General features: G+C 35.2%; 3 protein-coding genes across 3 annotated transcripts; 1 reads left to right on the top strand and 2 right to left on the bottom strand.

Annotated features, from left to right (window-relative positions):
• The first annotated feature begins 1,812 nt into the window (after positions 1-1,812).
• NIC1 (nicotinamidase 1) lies at positions 1,813-4,477 on the top strand. The gene is made up of 5 exons (XM_086243831.1): positions 1,813-2,246; positions 2,457-2,640; positions 2,981-3,114; positions 3,254-3,439; positions 4,052-4,477. The coding sequence occupies exons 1-5, from the start codon at positions 2,106-2,108 to the stop codon at positions 4,139-4,141; spliced, it is 735 nt and encodes a 244-aa protein (XP_086099957.1). The 5' UTR covers positions 1,813-2,105; the 3' UTR covers positions 4,142-4,477.
• A 233-nt stretch (positions 4,478-4,710) lies between these two features.
• On the bottom strand, positions 4,711-8,873 carry LOC147284149 (protein NETWORKED 2D-like). Its single transcript, XM_086244899.1, has 2 exons — positions 8,485-8,873; positions 4,711-7,748 (listed from the first exon to the last, which is right to left on the bottom strand). The coding sequence occupies exons 1-2, from the start codon at positions 8,576-8,578 to the stop codon at positions 4,921-4,923; spliced, it is 2,922 nt and encodes a 973-aa protein (XP_086101025.1). The 5' UTR covers positions 8,579-8,873; the 3' UTR covers positions 4,711-4,920.
• Positions 8,874-10,881: 2,008 nt separating this feature from the next.
• LOC147284148 (uncharacterized) lies at positions 10,882-13,955 on the bottom strand. The gene is made up of 2 exons (XM_086245504.1): positions 12,507-13,955; positions 10,882-11,402 (listed from the first exon to the last, which is right to left on the bottom strand). The coding sequence occupies exons 1-2, from the start codon at positions 12,976-12,978 to the stop codon at positions 11,347-11,349; spliced, it is 528 nt and encodes a 175-aa protein (XP_086101630.1). The 5' UTR covers positions 12,979-13,955; the 3' UTR covers positions 10,882-11,346.
• Between the last annotated feature and the right edge of the window lie 8,106 nt (positions 13,956-22,061).

The raw sequence follows: 22,061 nt of genomic DNA, 5'->3' as shown, positions 1-22,061 counted from the left end.
GGGTAGGGGTTCGGTGATGCTGGGTTAGGTGGGGCTGAGGTGAGTTGTTCATTTTTTTTTTTTACTTCCTTTGTTTTTCATTAAGTGCATAATATGAATTTTTGAGTAAAAAATCACCAAAATTAAAAGAACATAACCAAATTGAAAATTTTGTGAAAGTATATATAAGGATCAAAAGTATCATTTGGCCAAAAATTAAAGAGGATGGTCAATAAGGCATTTTAGGAAGGTCAAAATAAAAACACTCTAAAGTTTTTAGGGGTAGAATTAAGAAAAAAAAACTTTAGATTTGTTTTATCCATTATAGATCGTTAGTAGGGAAGTTTCGCTCAAACCAAAGATTCCCGCTCTATCTGTACCCCCGAAACCTTTTTCTCCATGGATCAATCAATAGATGAGATCACCCCTCTCTTTCGAGAGAGTCAATTCATAAATAGTAAGAGAATTGCTATATGAATACCCATTGTTCATTCATTACACACCTTTCTCTTGGCTTTTTATCACAAATAGTCCCTCAACTTTGACAAAAATATTAATTTGGTCCTCCAAATTTGTCACTTCACATCAATGTTGTCTTTCCGTTCAATTCCATTTAAATTGCCACAAAAAATATCACATGCGTTGCACAAAACATTTTTTTAGGGGTCAAAATGTCTTAACATGCAAAGAAGGTGTGTTAAGACTTGGTTGGAGATGATTTTTTTTTTTCTTGTATTTTTTAATTTTTTTAGTAACTTTTTAATTAAGGGTAAACTTGGATTGTAAGGTCTTTTTGGATGATTATGGGACGTGTGAAGACCATTTTGTCCCTCAAAAAATGGTCACATGCACTGCACATGATTATTTTTTACGAAAATTCAGATGAAAGACAACAGAAGGACAATATTGTGTGGTAGTAAAATGGAGGACCACATTGAGTGAAAATGCACTTTAAAAACCAAATTGATATCTTAATAAAAGTTAATGGACCATTTGTGATAAAAAGCCCCCCCTTTTTTTTTTTTAGTGAATTACAATTTGAGCTTAAACTCAGATGACCAAAAAGGACAACCTACCCCAACCTAGCCATCCCAAGTCCCAACCCCACACTCGACCTCCGACCCCACTGCTCGCCGCCACCTGTCATCGGCGGTCCAACCTACCGGCCTCCCTTCCTTTCTCTCTCTCTCTTCTCTCCTATGTCCCTCACTCTCCGGTTGTTGCAGAGGCTGGTGACCTTCTCGACCTCTAGTATGGTGGTCAATGTCCACTTATCTGGAGGCCGACAAGGTCGTGGGCCTCCGCAGCAAACGGGTTGAGAGGTACATATGAGAGAAGATAGAAAGGGAAAGAGACAGAGAATGAAGGAAAGAAAGGGAAGGGAGGCCAGTGGGTTGGACTGTCGGGCGACAATGGCAATGACCACGAGTGGTGGGGTTAGCGGTTGTGCTGGGTTTTTTTTTTTTTTTTTTCTTTTAATGAAAATATTTTACAAATTTTAAGAATGTGTATTAAGAAATTAAATAAATTAAAAAGAAAAAAGGGTGATGTGAGAAATACGTGGTGATGTGAGTAGTGTACCAATAGTAACCCTAAAAAAACAGTGGGCAAGAATCTTGTCGCTTCCGCGTTCCGCATAGATGACCGATTGGCTGGAAGAAAGAATCCCACTAATTTTGTTTTGATTTTTTTCCTTAAGGCTGTAAAGCTAAAAGCCACAAAAATAAGTAGACAAACCCCAAAAGCCAAAGTTGTTTGTTTGTTTCTGTCTTTCCTTTGAGTCCTTGGGTTTATTTGTCTGTTTTTAACCACCATAACTGTTGCATCCTCCTCTGCATTGGAGCCTAGGATGTAAAGACTTTGTGTATGCTTACATACTTCAACCCAAAAGTCCCAAACCCCGTGACGTACTCAGTCTGAGTCTGAGTCTGAGGAGGTTTCCTTGTCAACGAACTTATCTAATCCTAGTCCTCCACGTTGTTTGTTTGACAATCCAACGGCGCAAAACCCATTTCACCTTGAATTCCGAATCCCCATTCTGTTTCTTCACCAACACCGTTGACTGCGCATCATATCATATCATAAGAGTCTTCTTCCTTATTCATTTCATTTCGTTCTTGTGAAAAATGGTTCCTCAGACGATTGATTTGCTCAAGGAGGAGCTGCCCGTGCACCAAGAATCGCTGCAACTCGCCGGGGACGTCAACACCGGTCTTGTCCTCGTCGACGTCGTTAATGGGTTCTGTACCGTCGGCGCTGGCAATTTGGTAATTTCATTCTTCCCCCCCCCCCTCCACACTGTTTTTCATGACCCAGTTTATCAAAAACAACAAGCTTTTAGATTTATTGACCAAAAACAAAACAAGGTTTTAGATTTGTAATTTGTCGTATCTGTTTTTGGTTGATTGCCCACTTTGTGCTTTTTGTTGGGTTTGTGTGTATTTGTGCATGCTAATTGCTACATGTATGTTGAATAGGCACCAAGAAAGCCTGACAAGCAAATCTCTGAAATGGTGGAGGAGTCAGTGAGACTTGCCAGACTGTTCTGTGAAAGGAAATGGCCTGTCTTTGCTTTCCTTGATTCCCATCACCCTGACATTCCTGAGCATCCTTATCCTCCTCATTGCTTTGCTGGAACTGATGAAGCAAAGCTAGTCCCAGGTACCTTTTTCTGCCTGTTTTTTTTTCTTCCCCAATTATTTGGATTGAAGGATTTGAAATGAGGGATCTGGGTTTGAATTTTTAGAGTAATGCTAATTTATTATGTTAATAAAATCCATGTATAAATTCATTAGGAAGAAAATGAGGAATTTCAAATCTCTCCTTTTCTTAAATAATCAAATTTATAAAGTTCAATTAATATTAATATTTCTAAAGTTCAATTAAGCCATTTATGCTAAAAACTCAAATCCAAATCCCTCAATTTAAATCCTTCCATCCAATTCAAATCGACCTTTGATGTATTTCATTATGTTAGTATCTCACTTTTAATTATCTGCAGCCCTGCAATGGTTGGAAAATGAACCAAATGTGACACTTAGGTGTAAAGATTGCATTGATGGGTTTCTTGGTTCGATTGAGAAAGACGGCTCTAATGTGTTTATCAATTGGGTTAAAAGTAATCAGATCAAAGCTGTAAGCATCTCCTAAACCCTGAAAAGTGCTCATGTGCTTGTTATTGTGCAATTTGCATTTGATGCTTTGTTCTTATTGGTGCTTTCTGAATTCTGTTACTTCTGTCTAATTTTGCCATTTCCTTTTCTTATTTTTGAAGATCTTGGTCGTGGGGATATGTACCGATATATGTGTGCTAGATTTTGTATGTACCACTTTGTCTGCAAGAAATCGTCGTTTACTTGCTCCTCTGGAGGATGTGATCGTGTATTCTCGTGGTTGTGCCACTTTTGATATTCCAGTTAATGTTGCCAAAACTGCTAAAGATGTTATAGCTCATCCCCAGGTACTTCAAATCTTTGTATCACTAGCTGCATTGTTCTGGTTTTTCTTTCCTTTTTCCCCTTTTGACAGTGTGTACCCTTTAAAGTTGGTTCTTTTCCTCAAAAATTGTGTTCCAAGTTATTTTTATATATTTAATAAACAGTGCTCTTAGTTCATCACTGTCTACCTACAGTATGGGTTAGTTCTGGCCACAATTGTGGCCAGATACTTTAAACTTGTGATATTTTGAATACACAGGGCTGATTCAGGACTGAGACTGAAAATTAAAATGTAATCCTAGATGGTCGGAGGTACAAGCAATGTGATCAGAGAAATTTGATTGCTTTTCTTTTTTGTTTTTTTTTTTTTCACTGAGCCGTTTCTTGCTAGTCAATGAGGACTGAGGAGATGTGAATTCTCCGTCTGTGTGCCCTTGTGTGTATGTGCGGTTTTTGTTCATCACTCAACATTGCATTTACCTGAAGATGGTAAGTTTTGAAGGGAGTTGCAGACAAAAATAATCTTCTTGAGATCCATCCTCAAGTGCAGAATGCTAGAATCTACTGCTTGGTATCATAAATTTGTTTCTTAAATAATAAAACTCTTCTTGTTTAATATTTGTTTCTCCTGACAGGAGCTGATGCACCACATAGGCCTTTACATAGCCAAAGGAAGGGGAGCCAAGGTAGTGGCAGAAGTATCATTCAATGCAAAAGAGCCATGATCTTGATCAATACGTGGATTAGTATTGCAGCTTTCTCTTTTGCGAGGGGTGCCTTTTATCAATAGTAAATAGACTTTCCCTATACGGTGAGCTGTCTTAATTAGGTAGCTCAAATGTTGGAGTAAAGAAGAAAGGGTATCTGAAAGTGGTGTGTGTTTGGAGATGAGAAATGTTCTATGACTATGGGTTGGAAGCTGGAAGGGTCACAGCGTAAGAATTAGCTATATCACCAATAAAATGTACAGAAACGCTTTACATTTTGCATTATAGTTCACTGAATAATAAGCTACTGTTGTATGCTTTATGACCTTGAAATGTTATTACTTTTTCCTGCAATTTCATTTTTATTCAAGTTTCAATTGCATGTTCATCAAGGGCATGCAAGGAAAATTCTCTCATCAGCTGTGTTTCATAGAGTTTCATCTGATTCTAATATGGAGAAAGAAATCATGTAATACTGGCAAAAGTTGTAACTAAGCTTCTAGTACTTGGAACTCCAAAGAAAAACACAGCACCAAAACTGGATTTAAATGTCCATGTCAAAATCGTAATAAATGGCTCAAATGCTCCTCTTGTTTTGATACTTACAAACTACAAAACATGTATAGTAAACAAATAACATACACTCCCAGATCAAAAACAAAAACAAAGAGGGAGACCTAAAGGAAAAGGAAAAACCCCACTGAAATCTGTTAAAAATACTGTTCAAAAGTACAAAAACAAAATCTTTCATTCAGGGAATGAAAGCAAAGAAAACAAGCAATGCGCGAGGATACAATTTACAGCTGGGATGGCCTAGATTTCGAACCGTGGTATCTCTTATGCATTCCAGGGGCCATAACAGCGAAGATTGATCGCTTTTGCTTCTTTGGTGATACACCAAAGATAAATGACCTCAAGGGAACTCTGGACCGACTCTCAGTGTGAGTCAGCTGTGGAGACTGTTGCTTCTTTGATCCAGAGAACTTGAATTCCTCGTTCAACTTTGCCATAGTCTTTTCTATTTCATGTTGGAGTGTTGTCACATGTTCCAGTCCTGTTTGCAATTCATCTCCAACCTTGTTATTCTCTTGTTTCATATTTAAAATCTCGCCTTGGAATTTTGCAGCTTGGTAGCTTGTGAACTCGAAGTCCCCATCCTCAGCACTTGTCTTCAAAGCTTTTGTTATTTCTTCTTGTATGTCGCACAAAGAGGAGAATCTGCACTGCAGTTCATCTTTGAGTAAGGAACTCTTTTCCAACCAAACATTTAGTTCAGTCTGTATCTCCATTAGGTGCTTGTATATCGGCCGTGCATCTGATTTCATAGAATATTTTGCAGTACTACTTCCATCTTGCTTCTTTCTTTTCTCCTCCAGCTTTGTGATCTCGGACTGTAAATCTTGGATGCTAGTTTCAAATTGTTGTATCTGATGGAATGAAGTGCTAAATTTTAACCAGAAATCTAAGTTCTCCTCCAACAGTTCATCAATGCTCGACCGGAACTTTTCTTCGATTGGTGATGTGGTGTGAGTTTGGTGAGTTTGAATTCCCTTGATTTCATCATTCTCTTCCTTCTCTGTTGGTGTACTCGTTGGGGTCTGCCGGTGGTCTAAAGCTTTGAATTCTTCTTTGTTATTTTCACCTAATTTCTGTAGCAGAAGATCCATTTTCTTGTTCAATGATTTAATCTCTTCATCCTTCATGGTATTGGCACTCTTCAGTTCTTTTATCTGCACTGATGTTTCAAAGAGGTCATTCTCAGCTTCACTGAACTTCTTCTTGAGATCCTTATAGTTCCGAAGATTTGTAGTGTACTCTGCCAATAGAATTTTTTCTCTGTCCTCCATTCCATTCACAAACAACTGCTGCCAGTCAGGTTCGTCATCTTTCATTGTTGCCTGTTCCTTCGGTTCCTCATCATGAAGATTATCCACGTTCTGCAATGAAGTTTGCTTATCATCTTTGTCCAGAAGTTCCTTATCTTGGTCATTTTTTGTCGAGGAATGTAAAACATCTTCTCCTTGATCGTCAGCGGAGGCACTGAGAATATCTTTAACTTTTGCAGAACCATCACCAGGTTTTGGTGTTTCCTCATGTTGTGTAGACTCTTTTGACTGTCTCACTTCAGCCAGAGATTCTTCATCTTTTCGCAGAGGAACTTTAGCCTTCACTCCCTCATCTGTCTTCACTCCCTGCTGTATCTTGGATCCATCAACAGGAGTAACTGCTTTTGCTTCTCCTTCAAACTGTTTTTGCAGCTTGGCTTCACCAAGAGATTCCTCTTTTTTTCCTGATGACTCTGTGACATTAAGCTCCTCATCTGGCTTCACGGTTTGCAGTTTATGAGAAATGTGGTCAAGATTACTATGCGCTTCAGTAAAATGTGTCTGGAGATTGTTATTCTGGGCTTCAACACTTTGGTTTAGATCCTGTATTTCATGCAGCTTTTCCTCTAATTCCTGCAGCTTTTTGCTCAAGTCCTTCTTGCCATCAATGAGATTTGCTTTATCATCTTCAAGAATTCGAATTTGTTCATGAATCTCGTCATTTTCACTTCTTAATCTCTTGACTAGAGCAGTCTGCGTTGAAACTGCACTCTCTAAGCTGATCACTTTATTCACAAGCTCATCAATCTTCTCTGCCATTTCAGTAACAGTGAGAGATGTATTGGACCCAGCCTCATAATGTTCCTTAATCTTCTCTTGCAGCAACTCTAATTTCTGTCTCTCTTGTGTCACACTGCCCACTTCCTGGTCCAAGTTTTTCTCATTTACTGCATTCACAGATTCATCTTTTGCAGGAGGCTTTTCCTGATTGCTCGGATCATGTTGAAACTGATTTTTGAGAGACTCTAAGTTCTTCTTGGCATCCTTAATCCTTTGGGACTCAACTCTTGCTTCCTGAGCTGAACTTTCCTGTTTCTCCTGCAATTGAACCAATGTTTCTTGGCATGATTTTAAAGCAGCTGCCGCCATCAAATTCCGAGCCTCATTATCTTCAATGACCATTCCCTCGCCAAATTCATCTTGCAAATTGCTTACTTTCTGTTGCTTTTCCTTGATCTTGTTGTCAATTTCCCAGTACTTTGCAACTCCATTCTCGTAGGAGCTCTTTACAAATTCTTTCTCAGTTTGTAGGGCCAGAATCTGTTTCTGAATCTTGTCAATCTCTTCAAGTCCCTGAGGTTTGCTCAAACCAGATTTCGGAACTGTTTTAGCAGAAGTTGCTGTTTTCATTGACGTCTGAGGCTTCAACTTATTTTTAGCTGAGGCTTTTGTAAGGAGACTCCTTAAATCTTTACTAGGCCCCTTTGGAACCTTTGGGATATTCCCTTTTGAGAGATCTGGAGGCCTTCTTGACATTCTAGGTGAGGGATGTTCATCTTCTTCATCCATCGCAATTTGAACTTGTTCTGGGAAAACAGAAGCAATTGTGTTGTTGGCATTCTGTAGCTCTCTTGAAATGTGATCATACCGTTCAGCCAAGCACCGGTATGCTTTGTAGGTTTCTTCCACAAAGTTTATCAGCTCTGGTCTCTTTTTGTAGTACATTTCTGCTCTCTTGGCAAAGGAGTCTCCATCCTCTGAAATGAGTTTAAGCACAATTTGCACCTTTTCCTCCATATCTGCAATTCCCACATACCATATTCAAGTTTCAGCAGACAGATAAAACTTCTTTTTTATCTAAATTTTCAATTTGATATACAGCACAAGGGAATCAAATATTTACATGGGCATTAATTCTCTGAGATAAGATGAGTGATACACATTAACATTTTCTCACAATATCTTATATTGAAATATCAAAGCATTCATAAATCTCCACTCATCCAATTACACCCTCTGATATGAAACATTATATTTTGCAAACCAGTGAGTTGTAAACTTGTAATGGTGAGTAACTAAGAGAGTCAACAGACCAATATTATGATACAATGATTTCACAAGAATCTAGATCCAGCAATGTGTTTGTCTAAAACAACATATATAATTGGATTATAATGTTTGACTCAGAAAATAATCACATAGCCAAAATCATCAAAACATATCCCCAATGGCATATAAACTATAAAGATATGAAGGGTAATTCTCCTATACGCATAACAATTTGTGCATAGGAGAGTGCACTGTGTACATATTGTTATGCGCTGTTGAATTTCAACAACGCATATACAATTGCATGTCGTTGGCCATCCAACATGTACTCTTATGTGCATATGAGAGATGTGCTCGGGATTATGGTTCAAATATTATTATCAATCTGGAAATGGATCATACAAGTAATATTAAAATTTAGAAGATTGTTCAACAGATCGAATATACCAAACCCAGTTACTGTTTGATAGAAATAAAAATGGGTACCTTGGAGGTTTTGCTCCAGCCATTTTGATTGCTTTGTTCTGATGTGGCTCGCCCACCACCATGAATATGCATTGCTTGCAGCTCTCTGCAACATTTTCTGATTTCTGATCTGATTCTCTCTCTTCAGACTAAAACCATGCAGTGACCCTTTTTCTCTCTTCAAACAAAAAACATGAATCACACTCTCTTTCCAGGCAAAAGCAATAGAGAGAGTTTTGATGAATAAAAAGTAAGAGGGTATATGTTTGAATCAAACAGAAAAAAGAAAATGAAAAGAAAGACAGGCTTTAAGAATGAATGTGAGCAGCAACAAAGGTTATGAGAGTTGTAGGTGATCAAATCCCTTTGGGAGATTAAGGATTCGGTCTCCTCCAATGTAATGCAGTAAACGTTTTGTTGAAAAAAGGAATGCATATGATATGAGGTTGACAGTATTACAAAACCAATCATGCATTTTTTAATTTGCTAATTATAGGATCATGGATGGGAGCAAACTTCGCCCGAATATTTTGTCAAAGCCTTGCTTTCCCTTCTTTAATTCTTTTTTCTTTTTTCAATGCCTTGCTTTTCAAAAAACACAAAGTTCCTCCATGAAAACAAAGATGCATTAAACATAAAAAAATGTATTTAGGAAGCTAAGCCAGAATGTAAGACCACGTGGCATGGTTGCTTTTCCAGGGTGTGAAGGGCCTGGGCACCCCTTTTTCTTTTTTTTTTCTTTTTTTTTTTTCAGTATATTTAGCTATGAATTTTGGTGCAGAAGCCGTGCAACGGTGCAAGTAATCTGCTTTTCAATTTTTAATGTACTCTTTAAGAAGCAACCTAAATTTGATAACTGGGCACCCCCATTCACAAGGAGTGGCCGTGGACCAAGCTTGGGTGCCCAAGTTAGTGGTACAAGCAGGGGAGGGACAGGTATTTCAGTTATTTTTGGAGGGACGCTGTTTTTTATTTATTTATTTTTTTCTTCTGGCATTATGAGATATCAGGTATGTGGGTATCATCTCTCAAAACAAAACTGCTGATAGAAAAATCAAAAGGCACTTTGGTAGTCTCATTACTTACATGATGATGTCTCAAAAAGAGTTTGTCCATAGTGCGGCTTGGTACGTCACATGAATAGATTATAGATTCGAAAATTCATAAATCTAAATTCATATGTACACTATAAGTCTATAACAACAAAATGGTTGTATGATATACAGATTTATAGTATAAAAATTATATAATTTAACTAAAACTAATCAGTTAGTGATTAATGCTTAGAATGTCCGATGTAATCTCACATATTTATTTGAGTTTGGACCAATTAAAATGAATTACTTATATTGGCTGATGTGAATTATAAGGATCGATAATTATTTTATATTCTAATACTTAGGAAATACTCTTTCATAAAATGTTTTTCTATTCACCCTAAAAATACAAGGGTTCTTTTCAATGAAATTTGATTCTTAAATGGATAAAAGACTATCAACAAAACTAAGGTCTACAATCTACATACATATAAAGAGAGAGATAAGAAAGTCCAAGGAAGTGGATGCTCGTGTTGATGTTCATATCTTGGTCTCCACCAGAAAAGTAAAGCACAGAAATCTTGCTGTGAGAGAGAGAGAGAGAGCATCCAAACACATTCTCTCTTCCACTCAATGAAAAGGGCCTAAAAAGAACCTTTGAACATTTCTTGCTGAGTGCCAACCCTCATACAACACTGCTGGAGACATTGATTTCATCCCTGAAGCCTCAAATTAAACATCTGCCAACCACAATTAAGGTGGTCCACTCTCAGCCTCACCATACAAACCCCAACGGGCCATGCCACTACCAACACAAAAATCAATTACATCCCATTTGCAAGTTGCACAACTTTTTTAAGACCAAACATTAAAACCAAAATTCAAGGAGGGGCTCATCATTGTCACTGTAATTCAGAGCTACAGAGCAGGAATTTAATGGCATCCACAAGCTTAAAGGTACTATTGTAATTGGCCTTTAATGAGCCTCTTTTGAAAGCCCATATTGGAACAAGTGACTGCAATGATAGCATTGGTTGATCCCAATCAATTCCAAATCATGACAACTGACAAATAATATATAGGAAACCAAATGAATTCAGTGCATGGTGCCATGGTGGAGGACACAAAGCACCATGACCTATGCTTCTTTATTCTTTTTTATGCATGATCATGGGCCTCATGGCCTAAAACAAAGATTACAGCCCATGACAGAGCTGATTGCCAAAAAGATTTGACTAAACGCATGTGGTTGGGATTTAAGGCATTACAGAAAAATGAAGGAAGAACATCGCAGTCACATCAGGCACTGACAAAATTTGCTTGATTTATTCACAAATGGAACATATAATATTGCAAGCACAGGAATGAAGAAACTGCAAAATTCAGTAGAAACTAGACTGGCCATTGATTAACTTTAGAGAAAGAGTTTATCTACAATAGTAGAGAGCTAAAAACCATAACAATGATGATCATCATATTCACAAAAGCCGTATTCACAGTAAAGAATCTCCAATATATTTCACATTTCTTTTTGCACTGCTTGATGTGCGCCTAATAGTAGAAGGATGACAATTAGCATACAGCAAGCTAGAAAACAAGAAGTGTCTTCCCTGCTCTCTTTAAAATTCAAGGCGCTTCTTTGAGTTGTCCTAATTGGATGAAACATCCTCAAGTGTGATGGATGTTAAACTTCTGGTGCTTTTAGGCAGGATGCTGATGCAGGGCCTAATACTGTCTATCCTATCCTAAATTATTTTCTACTTTTACCCAAATATGTAACAGATATGATTCTTCAAATAGATCACAGAATGAAGAACTCACTAAAATAGATATACAAGAGCTAGTTTTAGGCATCAAAGTTCTGAAGAGAAGAAATCCATTGTGCCATGTAGTTCTTGCAATCTGCATATACAACGAAAGTGCAGAGACAACTTAGTACATACGACATGTTTCAAGCGTAAATAACATAACTTAGCACTGAAAGTACATTTCAAGCATAACAAACATAACTTAGCACAGATGATATACTTGAAGCCTGAACACAACTTAGCACACAGATGAAACCAACAAGCATTTTCTTTCCTCATGTAAATGAATCTGATTTTAATCATTTAAATGTATTGATGGGTCACCAAAGACAGGTATAGTAGTAGCCAGTACAGAACTGTCAATTACCATCCCACCACCACAAACAAAAAAAACAAAAAAACACTCTAGAGTTGTGTTCAACATGGTATCTGTGATTTTGTTCTCATGTACAAGTCGCAGTTTCTTGGACGTGTTCTCATGTGCTATGACATCAAAATTAGGGTAAAAAAACCAAGTGTTTCTAGAAGTTTGGTGAGGCTCATGCATACAATCTGCCAACCAGAGCAGGGTGTCAAGGTAGTGAGATTATCAAAGTGGCAGATCAATTAACTTGATCCTCCAGTAAAATCTGTCCTGCAACCTTATGGACGAGTGCCAAACAAGAATTTGTCACTTTTCTTTTTTACATTACTAGAATTCGGGATCCGAGGTCCCCATGATATTATGCATAGCACAGTTCATTTCCACTTTCCCCATATATGCTTTCTGATGGCTTTGAAATTTGAAGCCGCAAAGTAATTTGTGTAATTATAGGATTGGACAAATATAGTATGCTTTAATGACTAATTAATTTTCATTAAGTAGATACTAATTGACAAATTATCCCACATAAAATTAAAACCAAAACAGTGACATTGATTTCTTCACTATAACAATAATTGATTAAGTTTCCCTAGAGTAGAATTATTTTGAAATGAAATGAATAATCCAACTTTATTTATTCCAAGAGTAAGTAATCAATCACCTAACAGAAGATTTTGTATGGTCAATTAAGAAGCATACAGATGTCAATTAACTAAAATTCTCAATCATGCTGTAGATGACAAGATATTTAAGAGGAACAAAGCTCAACAACAATATGCAAAAATTAAAACGGTGAAAGAAATACAGAGTTAGAAAAGCAACATAGACTCTTACCAGGAGAGAACTCATCTGGGAGGTTCTTGATGGCACTCAAAAGCTCATCATTAGAACCCTCCACCACCTCCTTGCAACCAGGGCTATAGCAAGGGACCAGCACTGCAAAACTATTATCCGACTCATCATCACTCTGGAAACCAGAGCCATGAGGCTCTAACCACCCAATGGACCAGTCCGAGTCATCGGATTCCGACCCTGACAAACAGCCACCACCATCTGATGGCACAAGCACAACATCATACTCCCTATCAATCCTCCTCTCTTCCCTACGCTGCCATTTCCTCTTAACCTTTCTTGGCGACGAGGCCATTTTCGTGCCCTTAACCGAAGGGAACTGAACTGCTCCAGGTTCCCTCAAGCCACCAAAACCCCACTCAAAAGAAGAATTTAGTGCAGACCCATTATTAGCAGGCTCTTTCTCCTTCCCACCCCACCACCACAATGAAAAACGAGTGAAAGAGACTGCCATTTTTTTTTCTTTTGAACCCAACTTTTTTTTGGAAGGCTAAAAGATGATGATGATGATGATGATGAACCAGCAACACTCTCTTTGAAGGCAAAAGAATTGTTGGAAAAAAAGAGTAGAAAGCCAGAGACTCAATTTGAGACCAAACGAATGGGAAGCCCAAAAAGGAAAGCACTAGTTGCAAATGGTTCCAGCCTGTTGCAGTAACCACTGTATTAGGAATTGATCACTTGATTCACTAACCAAATTAAATCATCAGATCATACTAGGAAAAGTTATAACTAAATTCAATCTAACAAAACCATTAACCTTAACAACGATTAAGATGGAAAAACAAAAAAAACAAAATTTTTTTAAAACAAATCTAAATAGTGCAAAAAAGGGTCATATCCAAGAAGGGAAAACTTAGTCCTCCAACGTTAGACTATCTCGGATGACCCATCTCAATTATCTAAGCAAGAACTGTCCATTAATAGAAAACTCTCAAGAATATTCAAACTCAAGCACATAAAAAGCCAACTTGAACTTTAAATCAAACTCCAAAAAACACAATGACCCAATAGAACGAATTCAAAGAATACTTCAAGTTCCTCCCAATTCCCCTTTTTTAGGTCCAAAGTTACCAACCAGACTTGAAAATGATCGGAAACCCCAAAAATCACAAACCCAGAAAACAATCACGAAACTTATAAAATCCCACTTATAGAACAAGAAAAAATCAAACAAGGAAGACTTGGGTCACGGTCTGAGGGACAAAGTCGGAATTTTTCCTGACTTCAAGGGGTGAAAACGGTCATTTTGCTTCTCATGTCACCGGAAAAACCAAAACTTTTGGCGACACACACCGGCGATATCACCGTGAAAGCAAAATTTCAGAGAGAGAAAAAGACTAAAATGGGTTCTGAGGCTCTCCAAAGTCCAAACCTCATCTTCTTCTTCTTCTCCTCCTCCTCCTCCTCCTTCCTTCTCTACTCTGAGAAATCAACTAACAGAGCTCCTCTGCTTCTGAATTTATAATAAAAGCTCTCTGTTTTTATTTTTATTTTTATTTTTATTTTATTTTTTGGATTTGATTGATCGTGGCACATTCAACGGTTACGATCTTACCGTGCGGTTCAGATGGTGCGGCGGTGCATGGATCTTACTGTGCGGCTCCAATCATTTAGCTGTTTTTGCATTATGGGATTAATTAACGCCCAGCGTTAATTGGGTATGACAAGTGGGGTTCAGTACCGTCCAAATTTGCTGACGTGGGTCGTTCCAGACCCAATCATTGCGTGTGTTTGCGGTGCAAGTTACCGACACGTGTAATTAGGTCAGCCTCTGGATTAGGAAAATTAATTAAAAAAATGACTGGATAGTACAAGGTCATTGCAGTGAATTATTGAAATCTAAACCCTAACCCAAATCCTCAGTTTCCTAGTAAACGCCATTTATTTTCATTATAATTTACACAAGTCAATTCCCATTTTAATCACTAGCCCTTTCATAAGTGCTTGTGAGATTTTAATTTTATATGGTATGTTATGATGTTGAATTAGGACCGTTGATCTGATAAAATTATATCTAAATGTATGGCAGAGTATGATAACATAGCATTTTCAGGTAATATATTAAAATGCTTAGATAATAATTTGATTTGATCCTAGAGAATTAATGAGCTATCTCAGAAATTTGGTTATATTTTGGGTAATGATCTCAGAAATTTTGTTGAATACTTGAATAAGAGCTCATTTTCAAATTTGATCCCGAGAAATTAAGAACAAAATCTTAAAGATTATGATCAATGAAGATCAAGCATTCTGACCATTAATGGCCTAAAACCTTGAGAGTTCTATTAATAAGAATCAAGACAAAGGACAATTGTTAGAAGTTTTATTCTTTTGTTTATTAGCTATGCTAAAATTCAAGAATATTATGTCGGTTTGGTGACATCCGATATAAAAATTCTCAATATTATAGTATTGATTTTACTTCATGCAAGTCTTTTAGTTTATGCATTTTAATATCTGTTTTATGTTAATTGTCTTTCAATTATAACTTTGAATAAAAATCTCATTTATTTATCTACACACATGCTCTCAGTTTGGTTTTTTATTTTTTTTATTTTTTATCAAATGAATTGATAGGGAGGGGTATCAAATTTGTCATCTTGGAAATGCTCTTAATCATTAGGCCTACAAGCTTTCATTAATCAATCTTAAATGATTGTTCCCTAAGGCATTGAAAATAATTCAAGCATTAATTGTAAACAACTGAAAACAAAATACATAGATCTTACGTACCCCTCTTAAAATACATAGATTACCTTTTAAAATAAAAACTGAAAACAATTAATAAATCATTCTTTGATATCTCAGTCTCTTCCCTTTCCCAGTTTATCTCTCCCCTCTCTTAATTAAAGAAAAAAAAAAAAACAAAGACTTAACAGTTTAGTAGCTAGAGACCCTTTTCACACCATTCTTATGAGGATGGGTATTCCCTGGCCAATGAAAAAAACATTAAATTTCAAAGAGACCTTCTCAGTTTACTACTCTAATGCCAAAAGGCTAAAATACTGCTAATTAAAATTCCTCTCTCTTTAACTTCCTTTTTTTTTTTTTTTTTTTTTTTTTTTTTTTTTGGAGATTTAGGGAAGGGGGAATCAAACTTGGGTGCAGTGGAACAAACTTTACGGCCCTTCCAACTCGGCTGCCCACCAACTGTGTCTTCGATTTCTCTTTAACCTAACCATTCTATAAACCAAAAAAGAAGAAGGAAATTAGCTTGCCCATTAGTTCATTTTACATTATAGAACCATCCTAAAGTACTATTTTACCATGGGAAAATCATGAAAGAATATTAATTTAGTAATTATAAAAGGAAAAAATGAAAAATGACAATATTGGCTATTGGCTACTACTAGATCCAGAGGGAAAGTTGGATAATATACATATGAAAGGAACCCTTTTTTGCAAAAGTCTTCCTAGTTATTAGTGAAGGAAGGGAAGGGCACTAAGAACTTTCCTAATTCCCTGCAGTACACGAAATATCCTCCCTTAGACCAAAAGATTGAAAATATTCCATAGAGAATGATTAATATCAAATTACAGGATTTGGAAGACTGGAATAATTAATTAAAGGATTAGCGAAAAGAAAAAAGAATAAGCAATCCAAGGAGATCTTTGTGTTATGTTTGGTGCATGTGCTGATGTGCATCCTTCCTTAGTGGAGCGGTAATAGATACATGGGATATACTAAGGGAAAAATTAAACTTAACAATGAATGAATTAAGGTCTTGCTATTTTTACCAAGCCTATTTAATTGGTTTATGTATTTGAAGGCAAAGTTGTTCAAACAAATTATAAATTTTGAGTAATTGTGAGGGACAATGTATAATCACCATTCAATTGAATTTGTAAGTATTAGAATTAATAACTCATCGATTCATTAATTATATTAAATCTAACCATTAAATGCAATAAATGCTTAAAATTTGTCGCTTAGGTGAATAACACTCATTATCAAGCACAATTAATCTCTCATATATATATTCATGTATATACTAATATCATATCAAGTGTAAGATTTTTGAGATTGTCACAATCAGCTATATATAAAAGGGAAGAGAGGTGAACTTTGGAAATCACCTAAAAGGTAGAGTAAGGGTTGACGTACATGAACGACATTAGCATTCTATAATCAGGTGGCTAGGGCTCAAGGGGTGAGCTAAGGTTTAAGTACAAGGTAGGTTGTTGGCTACATATACTCAAGAAAAATAATTAAAAAAAAGAGTTGGGCTACATCCTGAACAACCTATTTAGTTTAGTTCCGTCATTAGTAGTGGGTTTGAGACTTTGAGTTTTAGATTAATTCTAAAACAAAGTTTTTAATATATGAGTTTGTATTTCTGTCATAGTGAAGATGGTGGTACGTGTATGATTTTGTTGAACCATATACATGTTGATGTGTTTTTGTGATTGTTCATTACTATTTTTACTTTTTTTTTTTTTCTAATTATTATTCATTATTTATCGTGGCGAGAGAATTTATTGCCAACATTTATCCCCCATATATGTCTACATTTTAGTGAGACAGCATAAACCATTCGCTTAAAGGCTTAAACTCTCATCGCCCTAGCTAGTAGGCTTTTCTTTAGTGGGAACTGGGATGGGAAGTCTCTCACCTTGGAATTGAAGGAAAGTCTAACTCTCCCTTTAACTTGCCTTTTGAACTTTGAATCATTTCTAACCGATGATGATGGCTTTTGTATTCATCATCCACACAGCTTGCATCCATGCAAACATAGGATACTATGTTAATTAATTAATTATATATGTGTAGATCCTATTTGATGTATAAGATTGGATTAGATAAATTAAATGACTATATTATTCATATTCATATATATTTAAAAAATAAGCTTCCAACTTGAAAGAAGAAAATAAAAAGAAAATGAATTAGACATAAGTATAACATATGGCTAATTTATCTTCGTCCCATTTTCTTCTTTCAAATTAAAGACACTCCTTATATTTTTCTTTAAATATATATAAATTTATCAAATTTAATTATCCGCATCAAACGAGACCTTAAGATAAGTAGCTCTTACAATAACATAAAATATCTACTGTCAATGCTCTAAATTTTCCTTTCTCATTCTCAGTATTTCATGTGAGAACATATATATATATATATATATATATATATATACAAGGTATTAAAGTGCTTCAATTGCTACAAATAGTATGTCTTCATAGTTCATATATAATAAATGTAAAAGGCAAAAGGGCGTACTAAGACATGTTGTAATTGTTTTTTTGAAGAGTGCGTCCAATTGGTTTCTCTTGAACTTGTGTGTTTAATTTTGAATTAGTATATTAATTGCAAAATAAAAATAAATTTTTATAAATGTTTTTCGGATAATTAACAGTTTGTAGCTGAGTGATAGTAAGAATTACAATTGTAATCAAGTAATGATAATCTCTTATTTAGATCGATTTCAATGACCTTTAAATTTACTGAAAAGTAAATAATTTTTATACCTATTACATATTTACAACTAATAAAAGATACTCTGTTTAAATTTGCAAAATTCAGTTGTTCTATTTACAAAAATTATTGGCATGAACTGGCTTACGCTCTAATACCATATAGCTAGGATTACATTAATCGATAATTCTAATATTGTAAACATCAAAAGGGGACCCATTAATTTATTGTCCATGGGCTTGTGATGTGGTGACTAAAGAATCTCTTTACTGATCAGGAAACAAAATCTGCCCCCAATTGTGGGAAAAAAAATGGATGGGAATCACTTAAGACAAGCAGCCAATGGCCCAAATTAAAGTAGCAGTATTTTGCATACTTCCACTTGACCATTATAGTAGCTTGTTGAACTTTTCGTCCTCCAGTTGGGCCCTTTCCATGTGCCTCAGTGCACTAAAGTCCAAAGAGAAAGTTGTGTTTGCTTTCCTTCCTTCTCAGCAAAGTGGTGAAGCATTCCATGGGGCATGGGTCATAGAGGCAGGAGATTTGTTTCACAACTCATAAAATATTTTATTGATATTTAGTTAGAGTATTCAATTCAAGATTAATTAGAATTCAAGATTAATTAGAATGAGTAGAAAGGCTCTGTACATTATATGTATTGATTTGAAAGTTCTATCGTTATATGTTGTGTAATTTGAACTAAATACGTGAATGACTTATTTTTAACTACATAGAGCACATGCAGTCAAATATTTAGCCTATCTCATAAATTGCATATTCTGAATTTATGATCAAAGTGAAAACTAATTGAAAATTCGGATGAAGTCCATGATATATATTGTAACATAAGGTTTAACATTCCTAACATGAGATACAAATACTCTCAATATTATCCAAAAACGTTAAAATTTTAGAAGAGCACAACAACCAGCTGATCTAATATTGATCAATTTATTAGCAGATTTAATTTTAACCCTCAAAATAATTTTAAATTTTTTAGAAAGGGAAAAGGGGAAGAGGGGAGGAGGAGTAGAAGGAGAAATGATTAATTCTATGCGCCATATATTTAAAATAAAATATTATTCAAATATAATTTTCTTGGTTCATTATTCAAATGTCAAGCATAGCTATCATTTTGTAAAAGATGTACAAGCATTTACTCATATAATAATACTTAGGATTAATGTAATTTTGCCAATTTTCTGAATGGCAACAGCTGCAAACTTCATGTGGGTAGCTGTGAACTGAGAGGCTATGACTGTGACCTCTCTCTTCAGGAAAAGCGGTTGAATCTATATAATAATGGGTTCGCAAATTCAATTGAAGTATTAGTTCTTTAACATTAATTTCCTCATGTTTTTCAGTGGCCCAAAAAAAAAAAACATTAATTTCCTCATTAATTTACACCTTTATTAAAGTTGAAACTGCCTGTATATTTTTATTTTATTTCTTGATCAAAGTTTTATGACATAAAAAATCAAACACTTTTTATGAATGTGGAGGCAAAAGTTATGATAATGGCTTTTACAAATTATTATACTCCTCTGAATATATGACCCTGACCTAATTGATGTTGAGCCCTTCATGTTGTTTGTTTGCGCCTGTCAAATACTGGATGATGGTTAATAGCTAGTGAGCATGATACATGTAATATTGTCTATCTTGATACCATGTAAAACTGTAAAAGTAATTAGATAATTCAACTTAAAATTAATAGACAATAATTAAAGAAAAATTTAAACATAATATATGTACGTTGTTTTTGTTTTGTTTTTTATCAGGAATATTTGACGGTGTTAATGTAAAATATATTCTCAATGCTATAATATATCATAACCTCACCTTGCTAGTTGCATATATTCATGAGTGGAAAAGCTAAACGACAATATCAAAATATCGATCAACTTGCCAATTAATTGCCAAAACATGATCAACTAGAATCCAAAAACCAATATTTATATTAGCCCACCATTTGGCTTTTGATGGTTAGAGGTGAATTATAATTAATTTAATGGAAATTAAGAAAAGTACGTACTTCTGAAAGCACTTTCAAAAAAATTCCAACAAGTAAACAAATCTATAATGAAAGGAATGGTGGGTTTATGGCTCAATTCGTCAAAAGGCATTGCATTGGTCAATGGTCATAGACTCGATCATATAGAGTTATAGGCAGCCTAATGGAAACAAAAAGGAGGGAACAGTCCATTTGGCATATTGCATGAGAATGAAATTAGGGTAGACCAAAAGGCAGCCCCAAAAGATAAGGACAGTGTCACCCAATGCATAGCTACGAAGCCATCAATTAAAATTGGACATTCAACAAGCAAGCTTTTCAGCTTTGGATGGTGTAAGAGAGCCAGCATGTGGTTTGTAGTCTTTTTATTAGCATGTGGTTGTGCTCTCAATCCTTTTTATCTTCACCTTTTTGTGGCACAAAAAGGCATATCAATGACTTGCTAGTTGCTAGAGGATCCATACAAAATTAGCCTACAATTGAAATCAAGACTTGCAAGTTGGTTTGAAGAAGAAAAAAAAATGAAGAATAATAATATCATTGATGGGTGACACCATTAATACCAAATAGAGTAGTCAATTAACGAGAATGAAATTTTGTGGAACAATCATACTATATCATTATGCTATGCTCAAATTAAGTAATTTGTTTATGCTTTACAATATTTGATAATTTCGTTTTATAGTTACGATACATGAATTATTTGAAATTTTGAGTGGTTAATCATATACTAACATGATGAGGTGGTATTAATGTGATATAAAAGTTTTTCTTGAAAATTGATACCCTCTTATCCATGGGCGAATCTACGTTATGGGCTGCCTGGGCTGCAGCCCAGGTGATTTTTTTTTTTTTTTTTAAGCCTAGTACCTATTTTCAGACCAAAAAAAAAAAGTCCAGATACCTATTTTTTATGTTTGTTGTGCATTAACCATCATTGTAGTCTTGTAGACCTGTAGTCACGTGGGATGTGGAAAGATTAACCAAAAAATAAAAAAAATTTTTTTTCTGCTGAACATTAAACAAAGAATTAATAAAGTTTTATAAAAAATTTGTTTCCTTCTCCCTTCCCAATTCCCCCAATCCCCAAAAAGCAAAAGGGTCAAAATAGAAAAATTCAAAATATTTGATTCCATTGCTACATTATGTCAATTATAGTGGAAACATGGTTGGCAAAAGACTACCACTTGATTATTAGATTGATTTGTCTGGTGTTGAATCTTCATGTTTCTATATCAACGACAGAACGAGCATTTTCATCTATGAAATTTATTAAAAATCGACTTTAAAACAAGATAGAAGATAAGTTTCTTGCTAATTATATGATCATCTATATTGAACGAGAATTTTCTAATAGTATCGATAATTGATATTTTTACTTGGTGAAGAAATGTAGGGCCCAACTTAGATAGTCGATGTTTATATAATATTTGCATTGCATGTTTAATTAATTGTTGTTATGCTATCTTTTTTTGTGTAGTTTTTTATGTTTAGATATGCATTTTGATGGGTAAGGCTCATTACGTCCCCCCTAATTATGTGTAACTTTTATTTTATGACAAAAATATTTGGTAAGCTAAGTTTAGCCCAGTCTACTTAGAAATCCTGGATTCGCCCCTGCTCTTATCCAAGGCAACTTTTGCTATAACATGATTTATATTCAGTTAGAACTTGACATGTTTTTATCATGTGAAGAAATTCACTAGATTAAATAGAATTTGGCTATGTGATTGAGAGGCTTTGTGTTGTCTAATATCAAATGCTCTTATGGACCATATGCCTTTTGACAAATGATGTGCCAGGTGGGTTCCTTTGTATGTATGCATTGAGCTTCTCTCGTTTTCATTTGGTGTGATGGGAATTATGCATTTTTGCAAACTGAAAGAGATCAATCAGATTGGAATTGTCTGCAGGAAAAGCACATGCTTGGGGAATTAATGAGTATGCGCATCCCTTTCATACTTTGCTCTCTCATATTTAACTATTAATCAAAACAGATATCAAATCTTTTTCCTATATTGAAATGTCATTTCAATATTATCACATTCAAATTCAAGTTTTATTGGAAAAACAATTGTGGTTCATGAGTTTAGATTGTACA

The sequence above is a fragment of the Dryas octopetala genome, chromosome 5, assembly GCF_963921425.1.
Source record: "Dryas octopetala chromosome 5, drDryOcto1.1, whole genome shotgun sequence".
NCBI classification, from domain to species: Eukaryota; Viridiplantae; Streptophyta; class Magnoliopsida; order Rosales; family Rosaceae; genus Dryas; species Dryas octopetala.
Note: the sequence above shows the minus strand (reverse complement) of the source record. Positions and strands in the feature narration are given on the sequence as shown.